Source organism: Melospiza melodia, chromosome 5, assembly GCF_035770615.1.
Source record: "Melospiza melodia melodia isolate bMelMel2 chromosome 5, bMelMel2.pri, whole genome shotgun sequence".
Lineage (NCBI taxonomy): Eukaryota > Metazoa > Chordata > Aves > Passeriformes > Passerellidae > Melospiza > Melospiza melodia.
In genome coordinates, this window is record NC_086198.1 from 37,878,808 (window position 1) to 37,889,184 (window position 10,377).

Sequence of the window (10,377 nt, forward strand, 5' to 3'; positions counted from 1 at the left end):
ATTAAATAGGCATTTTATAGTTCAAGTCATAAAAACTGGGAGTTAGAAATAACTGATGGACATGTCTCTTTCAGCAAAATTTGCTGTAGTTGCAAATTTGCTCTAGCAATTAATGCTGAAATTGGGAGGCTATATTATAGCACAAGGAGAATGTTAAAGAATAAATAGAAAGTTGCCTTGTTCATTGTACATGATAAAAAATCAAATACAGAAATGTACGGTTATACTGTGTGTTCTTTGTCATCTGCTAAATATTGTTACAGTTTGGGATCCAGAGAGCTGCACCAGTAATGCAAAGTTACTGTAAACTGATCAATAATTAATTTTTCCTCTATTTTTGAGAACTGAAAATTCAACAACTTAACTTTTCAAATGTGTCCAGGAGTCTTGAAAAAAATCCTAAATTTAGCAAAGATAAGCTCAGTGGTCTTAAACCCCAAAATATGATGTTTTGACTATGTTTTCTCAATCTTCAGTCCCTATATCTTCAATATTGTAGGCAGGTTGAACAATGTGGTTTCTCCATCTTCATGTGGCAGACAGAAATTCCTTGAGTTGTTTTCTAAAAACATCTTTTCTTTGACCTTTGAAGCAATTGTTTCACTGGCAGATCCAGAGATGAACTGGAAATTTGCAAGGTTTATTCAAAGGCTTTTCTCAAAACACAGCTCTAACAGCTTGAGAAAACACAGAAATGTCTTTGTTTTCTATGATTTTATGCCTTCATACTGAGTGAGAGTCAGAAAATGCTCTGAGCAAAGTGCTTCAGCTGCTTATTTACAAAAAGAAATTCCTGCCTGGCCAAGTTTGCTTAATAGACTTTTACTATCACAGTTCTTCATTAGGGAGGCACACAGAAAAGAAAGATGAGAGCTTTAGCTGTTGTAGCACACTTTTTAAAGTGCTGTAGTAACTCAGATGTCTTATTAGAAAAACAGTGTTTAGCTTGAAAGGAAAAGTCAAAAAAGGAGCATATGTCTAATTCCAACTTGTATAACAACAGAAAAGCCTTTTGATGCCCAAATAACAAAACTGTGGAGAAAAGAATCATGTAAGCAAGTCAGTTCTATCTCCTAAGCCAGGCTTTTTGACAGCAGAGTCACCCATCAGGGAGTCATGAACAAATCACATGCTTGTATTTGCCTGTGTTTATGTCACAATGTCTCATTCTCTACTAACATTTCACCAGCTGTTTTACAGAAAAAGAAGGCAGCAGGCAGTGGGATTTCAGATTTCAGTAAGGCAGCTGAGGACCCAGGGCTGGTAAGAGAACACGGACTGCTGTTTGAGTGCTCTCCTGAAAACTGGGCTGACCAGAAGAAACCACCACCAACAATGAACTACTGGGTTGTGGGGTAGGTTTAAAGACAAATTTCACCTCCAGTTTTTCATTTGGACTATGCCCTTGTGTTCTTGAAAAATAAATTTAACTGTAGCACATCACTTGAGCTGACTTGAGGTAGCTTTAATTTAAGGGCACTGAGAAGTTGCACTGATGTGAATTTCCACCTTTAACAGCTGCTGAGTCAATGACATAAATAAAGTGACAGTTATAATTACTGTTATATTCTAAAAGAGGCTCTTTCATTGGGAAGAAAAATGTTTCAAGAGAAAGAAGAAAAATAATTGTTTCCCAGCATGAATGTATGTAACTGCTGTTTGTGTGGAAAAAATTAAAACATTGAAAAAATGTTTATACTATTGTTGATGCCTTTTAAAAAATAATTATAATAAGAGCTCCTCTATTTTAGCTCTTTCCCTAGGAGCCCTCATTGGATTAATATGTGGAAATGTAACTACCCAGATGTTATTACCTTTAAAAATGAGTAAATATGTGAATCCTGGGGCTTGCTCCCAAGGACCTTGATTGCAGCTTGTAGCCCGCAGACTTGGATTGCTGCAAACAGACCCAGAAGATCCTGAAAACCTGAAGATTTTTTTCTCTACACAGCCTTAAAAAAACTGAGTAGAGAATAACTTGATTTTAAAATCCAGTGTATTGAAAGAGGTAAAGGACAGACACCAACATTTGCAGCATGTTTTAACCAACAGCAGCTTGTTTTAATTTCCTGCTGAAACCTTGCAGTACAACCAGAATCTACCATTTGGGGAGGAAAAAAAATAACACTTTTGATGATTTTCTTCTTTCTTCTTTTTTTTCCCCAGGAGACTCATTCTCCATCCCAAGCCTCAGGAGTGTTATGTGTGTTTCCATGACTCGGTGGCAGAAGCTGCTGTGGAGCTGGCCTTTAAGCTGTCCTTTGGCTTAGCTGCATAGCTGAGCTTCCTGCACACCCAGGCATGCTGCAGGGTGGTGTTCATTCTTTAAAATATCCCATGTCAAGGGAAATGAACTCAGTTTGGGTGCCACCCATGGGGCAACTTTGAAATGCTTAAAAAAAATCAAATACTTTGTGGTATGAAGCAGTTAAAACTTCAGTGGTGCTTCTGATGAGCTCATCAATGGAATGGTTATTTTCAGAGAACCAAAGTTCCTATTTTTATATGCTGTCACTTTTTTTTTTATCCTGGTCCTAACTTTATTATATGAAAACACCACATCATTTGTATGTTCACTGCTGTTCAGTGTACAATATGCAGCATAAAATGGTAAGCTGATCCTCAAAGTACTCTGTGAACATGGAAATTGGTGGTGGAGGAAAAAAAAATTCTCCAGTAACTTTAAATTTTGCACCTCTGAGAGGCTGGAAAACACTGAATGTTTTCAGTATCATTGTGTTAATCAAAACAGAGAGAAATCTTTAAGACAATTCCTGGCACTTAGCCTCACAAAACTGATGGTTTACTATTTTTGCTGTCCTGGACACTCGAGGACTATAGTGTGGTTGATGTTTTACTTGACTCTGTGAGTTTTAACTATAAATATTACTTAAATTTGTTAAAATGCAATTTTGAAGACACAAAAAAAAAGAAGGGGGTGGGCAGGGTGGTTTTAAGATGTGCATGGACTTGGCCGATTTTATATTCATGATTTCATAATAAAAATGTATATTTGTGAAAGAACAGTAAAGCATGATTTTTTTCTTTTTTTACTTAATGTATTTTCGCTTTGGTTTTATTATTCTAATTGTTTTTCATGAGTGCTTTTCATAAAATGCATAACTAGAATTGCATTTCAAGCAACGGGATCAAAAAGTTTAAGTGTTCAGGAGAGCCAATTCAGTTTCACGGGTTCTCATGGCCAAATCTTTATATCTCGTTCTCACTAGTAAAGGACGCAGTTTGGGGTAGTGCTAAAACAGTCAATCAAATGCTTGCAGTGCTCACAGGGTGATTCACAGCTTGTCTTCATCACTCAGCACTTGCTTCAGTTCCAAGCAGCAGAAGTCTTGGGCCTGAAGTGCGAGCTGTGATTGAGGACTTTGCTAATCAGCTTTCTCCAGGATTTATGGTTCCTAGCCGATGAGCAGCAGTATTTCAGTCTGAGCCCACAAATCACAGCAGCAGTGGGTTAGCTCTGTTCTCTGTGTATAAATCAAGTGATGGGAGAGTTACTCTGCTGCACCTCTCAAAAGTCTAAAATATCTGAGATTTAGGCATTAGATTTCCTGGTAGATGGAAGAAGGAACGTGGAGGAAAGCAAGCTTGCTGCAGTGCTTTCAGCTGTTTATCTTAATGTCCAGGAGAAGCCTTTATTTAATTTATTTAATCTAATTCTAAAAGTGCCACTGAGTTTGATACCTGTATCAGCTGTCAGGCATTGCTTTAAGATGGAGTGTGAGCACCTGCTCTGTCAGCCAAAATGCACAGGGAGGCTGCTGCAGGAGAGCAATGTCTGGTTCACTTGTAGATTGAGATTTTCTAGTGCTAACACTAAATTCCTACACTGTTGGTAAGTTTCAAAATAAACCCAGATTTCCAAAAGGAAGTCCTTGAAAAAGAAAGGACCTGAAAAGGAAGATTTTTGGCCTTTGTTGCAGCTCATACCAAATAGAAGTGATATTCTATAATATCCTTAGTATAAACTATAATATCCTATAGTATAAACTTTGGAAATGTCAAAATCTCTAGTTGAGTTTAAAAATCCATTTCTTTCTCTATAGAATCTCTGGCACTGTTTGGCAAACGTGACACACTATTTCCCAACACAGGCTCTAAAGGTTGCTTTTAAGCACCAATGCAAACATATTTTTCTGTCCAAAGGGGATAAAGGAAAACAGGTAAAAACAATCTTTTGCATATTAATTTTAATAAACAAAATAGATCTGGTCAAGAGCTGTGCACTTCTTTCCCTCAGCATGGCTGATAATTCGTGGTGGTACAAAGAGGTAGGTTTCCTGTGTAGCCTGTTACAGCAATAAAATTTGGGTTTCGTCTTAAATGATTGATGACTTTGAGGTGCCTGCAAATGCCTCTCCATTCAGATGGATTCTTGAAAGGCACACAGGCCAACACACCTGTGGAATTAATGACAAGGAATCTTGGTCTTGGAATATGGAGTGTTGATACTGGCATTTGGCAAATTGCATAAAATTCTTTCATATCAACAGAATGGAAAATAAATTCTTCATCTCTGGTTTGTTTAATGTGAAAATAGATGGAAAATCTGCTTCATTTGTCTCTGTCTTGAGTTATCTCTTTCAGGACTTCTTTGATTAGGTTTTGATAATGTAAACAAAAATGCAGTGTTCTGTGTTTTCTCTTGTTGACAGTTCTTTACTACAGTGCCAGAAAATTTCCTTGCCACAGGCTTTTCTGGTAGTGCTGACCAGGAGGAATTCTGTCAGTCACTAAAGTTTGATTAATCTCCTGATATCACATGCAAATTCTTAAGCAGTCCCTTTTCAATTACAGTCATTTGTGTATGAAGAGTTTAAGGTTGTTTTCTTTCTTTACTTATAGTGGAAAACAGTGAAACAGGCATTGTGTAAATAACACTGTTTATAGTTCTTAAAATCTCCTGGAAGTGCTTCCAGATGGCTCACATGTGTATGTGAGCTTGAGACTCAAATTTTAGAAACATTCCATGAATAACACTCAAGATTAATTTCCTTAGGAGTACAATATTTAGCCAAGTGCCACATCCACTGTTGAAGCTCAGGGTCTTTGGATGCTGTCTTACATGTTCTGCTCAGGTCAGGAAATGGGATACTACAGCTGCAGAGTTGTTCCCAAACTGGCAAATAAATAGTGATTTTGGGTACAACCACATGGTCTGTATTTACTGCACAAGATGTGCCCCTGATGCAGATAAAGGCAGCACAGCTATGTCAGAACTGTAAAAACTCATGTAAAATGTTTCTCCTACTGTGATCAACTTGTACCAGTGAAAAGATAAAAAAACTCATTGTAGGAATTGCTCTGAGACTGCCATGTTTGCTGATTATTTTGTAAATACAGTGTTTTGGACAGGTCTTGTTCTTGGTGCTCTGAAGTTTCACTTAGGTCAGTATTCTAACAATGTCATGCTCTGTTTTCATAGCTGTATGCAGCAATCTTTGTGTTTCAGTTTGGGCAGGGCAGCAGGAGGCAGATCCACTGAGATCAGCTCAGTTGTCAGAGCGTGCTGCTCCTACAGGGGAAGGCAGTGAAACTTCTGCAGTGGCAGTGCCAGCTTTACCTTACTAAAGAAATGGATTTTTATAAATGTGCCTCAGGTGTTATATTTACTTCTTTCTAGAGGCAGACCAATGCACAATAGTATTAGAATCCTTTCTGGTACTTAAAAATTTACCAATGTGCAATTAGAAGCATAAAAGTAATAAGAAATGAACAATCCTTAAAGAAAAGGATGAAGTGGAGTGAAAGAAAATTCCCTGGAAGTAGTGCTGAGCACAGCTCAGCATTTGTGTAGATTCTGAAATTTTGCATTTGTTTAGATTCTGTAGGGAAAGGTTTTAACTGGATTTTGCCAACTTTGGGTGCAGAAACCAGAGGAGTTTGGGTTTTCCTAACTTAAGGTGTTATGGGGTGTGATTAAAAGAATTAATGACCATCCTTGTTCTGTATCAAGAATATCAACTGAAGATTTTCTCAACTGGAGATGATTTCTGGGTAGTTTATGTCTCTAGATACATTTCATTCATTCAAACAGGTAAAATTATTTCCTGAAAAGCATGTCTGGAAGGTTTTGCAGTACATCTCTGCTGTCTCTGGGGCTGTTGGCTTTCCTGATTTGCCTGCAATGGACAACTTAACTCTGGTTCTTGTCTGTGCAAGGTTATCCCAGGAATTGGCTGCTTTGCTTCACCTGTTGCTCCCTGTTCCTTTTACTTGGGCTGAACTAATAATTTTGTGATGCCTTTGGTATAAGAAGGTACACAGTTTGGAGTTCTTCAAAGGTTGGTTTATTGCCTGCCATGTTTTCACCTGTAGAGAATCCCAAGAGCTGGGATTTAAAACAGATTTAAAATCCACATCTATAACTTTAACTTTTTTAACTTTGTCACACAGATTTTTTAATTTTTGCTCCACTATAGGGAAAAGCTGAAACAAGTAATACTTCTTATAGATCTGAGCAAGAACGTATGGGGAGGAAGCGATATCTTGGTATTCCATAGAAAAAAATTCTTTCCAGAGAAAAAGGAAGAGAATTTGATCCTTAAGGATTCTGCTGGAGGACAGCAGCTTTGGAATGGCAGATATTTGAGCTGGGAAGTGTTTCAGCAAATGGAAGGCACTACCTGTGGGAATACTCTGTCTTCACCCCTCCAGGTCTCTATGCTTTGTTAGAAATGAGACAAAGCAGTGATCTCCTCTGTTTAAATGTCTCAGGTCTGCAGGCAGTCTGTGCTGGAAAGCAGAGTGCCTGCATGCATAACAATGTGCATAAATTTCTTTTCTATTAGGTGCTGCTGAGCAACAGTTCCAGCAACTGGGCACTGGATTATTAAAATCACAAATACAGATGGGCTGCCTGGACTGTGCAGGGATTGGGGAGCTCAGTACAGGGAATTGTTGTGCACCAAGCCTTCAGTTTTGGATGTTATGGACACCACTAAGGGAGCTTTTACTAACAGAAATGAACACCTTTTAAATCTTTATCATCATGTTTATTAAGAATTCATGAGGCTGTTAGCACCAGCTTTTCCATTTAGTTATTTGTGCCTGACAGACTATTACTGAAGGGCCAAGCCATTCTACAGTAGCAGAAATTGATCAAAATTACATTTCTTACCTACTGGATTTTACAGAACTTGTACAGGCTTCCACTTTTGTTTTGAAGAATTATATTCAGTTCACAGCTTGGTGAAAACTTTCAGTAGAAAACTAGGATGGGTTTTCCTACTCAGAGCCAGGTGTTTGGAGTAGGGCAGGTTTGTGGATAGCATAATTTTACTAGGTTGTTCAGTAGCATTTGAAGTACATTTAATAATGCTAATTCCTGCTGTGAAGATTATCTTCAAATAAATAATTCTTTAAAAAACCATGAAAATGCTCTTGAGAAAACAGGAGTTTGTTCCCTGCATCCCTGAGCAAGTTTTGCCACGTGATAACAGGAGTTGCTAGTTCCAAAGTGTTTTGTTTCAAGGATCTCCTCTCTTGGCATTCCAGGAAGTCAAAATAAAATCTGAATAAATGCTGGCATAGAACTTGCTTAGGTCATTTCAGAAAATACCAGGGATTCTTAAATTCTTACATAATGCCCTGCATACCTCTGGTAATCTGTCCTAAATATCACAAACCTTGAAGCTTACCCCATTAGCACTGTTGATGTCTTCCTTTCAAAGTAAAGGTGATTTCACTGTTTCATGCTTTATCTGAGCAGCAGGCCTGCAGTTCATGCTGGCTTTATTTCAAAGTGCTGTGCCTCTTGAGGCTTTGCCAAAGAATTGCCTCTGCTTCTGGTCATTAACTTGCCACTAGGATAGAGGAGTATCAAGATTACTAAAAACACAAATTATAATAATTTAGATTAAGGTAATAGGTTTACTAGCACAAAATATGAGAATGAGAGGATTTATATGTGCTGTGGGTGTACAAATGTATTTTGTGAGTGATCCTTGTTTCATTCATGTTGTTCTGAAGGTACAAATGAAGCTGATTTATATGATTTTAACAACTTTTTGTCATGCTGCTTATTCTGATCCAGGTGGAGGCCTTGAATTAAATATATCACCTGTTACTTCTCCAGTTAAGACTCTGTTTTCCAGATGGGATACCTTTCTGAAACAACAACCCTACTGCAATTGCTGCTTTCAGCAAAACTGGTTTCTGTCAGCTAAGCAGCAACAACCATTATCAAATAGCCTGTCATTTGCATACATTCATGTTGATCCAAAACAAAATATGCTAAATGCTTTTTAGCAAGGTTGTGACAGCTATTTATATTGATGGACATAAATATTATATTTATTGTAAAAATATATTTCATATGTGTGTATCAGTGGCCTGAATTAGAGAAGATTGTCTTTCTGCTATTATGGAGGACCCAGAACTTTACCTTGACATTGCAAGTGGATTTGATTTCAGATGTACTTGCATTTTAATCAATATTAATTTTTAAAAAGTGTCTTCTCTCCAATATAATTAGGGATTTGGATTTGTCTCTCTCAAAAAAATGTGTGCATGTTTTTTGCTAGTGAAGACAAAAAAAAAAACAGTGCTAGTTCCTAATACAGCCCTTAAAGTATTTTAGGGGACTCTATTGATCACTTATGAACTGCAATCTACTTGGTAAAAAACTATTTCACTCCTACTAAAGAAGGAAAAAAATGAGCTGTGCAAGTTTGAACAGCACTGAAAGAATTCAGAGCACCCTTAGGATGGGAGTGACCTCGTTTAATTCCTAAGCCTTCTACTTGCCCAGTAGAGCTTAAAAAAAGCATCAGAAGAAGGATCACAGCTTTTCTAAATTTAGCCATTGGTACCAGCTAACACAGAGTGTGACACCAGATAAATGTTTAATGGTCAGAAGATCCTCCTGTGGAGTGATCCATTAGGAGAAAAGTTTCTTAGTGTTCTGTACTACATAAAGACCAAGGAATCCAAGAAAATACTTATTTGCCTCTTGTTTGAAATTCTCAATGTTTCCATTTTGCTCATACTAAAACAACATTGAAAAGGTTTTTACCTGGCTGGCAGCATTTTAAGCCAAAACACGGCCCAAAAATACAAAGACCCAAGCATACTTAGTACAGTGTTTCTTGAGAAAGTTTAAAATGGCTCAGGATCCTTCTCAGTATTGGGGATAAATCTTAGCATATACATTAATGAGAAAACTGTTATTTCTGAGGTAGTAATTTTCAAGAAGGAAAGACCAAACCTTGTGGAGTATTGACAATTTAGGATAAAAGAGGCATTTAAGAGGCATTTAAATGTCTGGTTTCAAAGAAATTAAGCCCAGCAGTGTTCCTAAGATTTCACCCCAGCCATTAAGTTTGACGTGAAACCCTTGGCTCATGGAATTTGTACAAATGGATTTACTTTCTGGGGGCTGTCAGGAATGTTTGCACGAGTCTGCTGCTCCCCATAGCAGCTTCAAACCAGCTGGCTGGGGTTGCACAACCACACAGGAGCATTTGCATTTAATCTCTTTGCCCCCGAGGCTTCTATTCAGTCAGAGTCAGCCTCAAGTGCTGCTGCCATGCCTTGAACCACTTTTTTCTAACAGGGATGAAAAGACCAGAGCAGGAATTGGAGTTGGGGATCTGCCTCCCTGGCTGCTGTAGATGGGACAGGACCTGGTTTGCCTTTCTGACCCTCATCCTAGCAAGTAAAAATGAGATAATCAAGGCAGGTGGAGTAGTTGTGTTAGAAATAATTCTGTGTACCGGTGGTTTCTCTTGCCTCTGGAGGTTTTAGAGGAAAATAATGTTTTCATTAGGAAAATTCTGGTTGTTTAGGAGACCATTGAGGCCGTGATAAATGGGGAGATAATCAAGCCTCTTGACAGGGATGTTAAACTAGTTTAGTCGTTTTGTGCTTATTTTTAATCTCTCCAGTGGAACAGAACCGTGCAGTGCAGTGTCACATGCTGTGTCACAAAGACGTCACATTGCTGTGTGAAACAGTGTCATTTTTAGAAGCAAATAAATACTTGGGGAACTTTTCCAGCCTGCAGGTTTATTTTGTGAAGTTTCAAAACATAAATATCCGATACCCATAAAACGCGGGGTAAGCAGAGACACTTGGGGTTCGAGTTGACTTTTCTCCCTAGGGAAAGAAAACAGACGGGTCTGTTTCTGGAAACAGACAGAGCCCAAGCCCAGTTGGGGATGACTCTTCCATAGGTGTTGGCAATGGGTGGGATGAAGGAGCAGAGAGCACAAACTCTGCCTGGTCCTGGCCCAGGAGGCACCCAGAGCTGTGCCCACCTCTGGGGCACACACAGCTTCCACCTGTGTAAAACAACAATCACTTGTTTTTAAAAGTTTAGAAGTTTAATTGTAATAAGATGGTTATAAAAATAGTAGT

General features: G+C 38.3%; 1 protein-coding gene across 3 annotated transcripts in view; it reads left to right on the forward strand.

Moving 5' to 3' along the window:
* INTU (inturned planar cell polarity protein) overlaps window positions 1-2,986 on the forward strand; it is a 34,916-nt gene extending 31,930 nt beyond the window's left edge. For 2 of the 3 annotated variants that reach the window (XM_063157088.1, XM_063157090.1), the window contains exons 15-16: window positions 1,201-1,355; window positions 2,167-2,986. In XM_063157088.1, the coding sequence (XP_063013158.1) occupies window positions 1,201-1,355; window positions 2,167-2,278 (267 nt within the window). In that variant the 3' untranslated portion in view covers window positions 2,279-2,986. Of the gene's footprint in view, window positions 1-1,189; window positions 1,356-2,166 lie in introns of all 3 variants that reach the window. The other variant, XR_010027823.1, reaches the window with a different exon arrangement.
* Window positions 2,987-10,377: the final 7,391 nt, after the last annotated feature.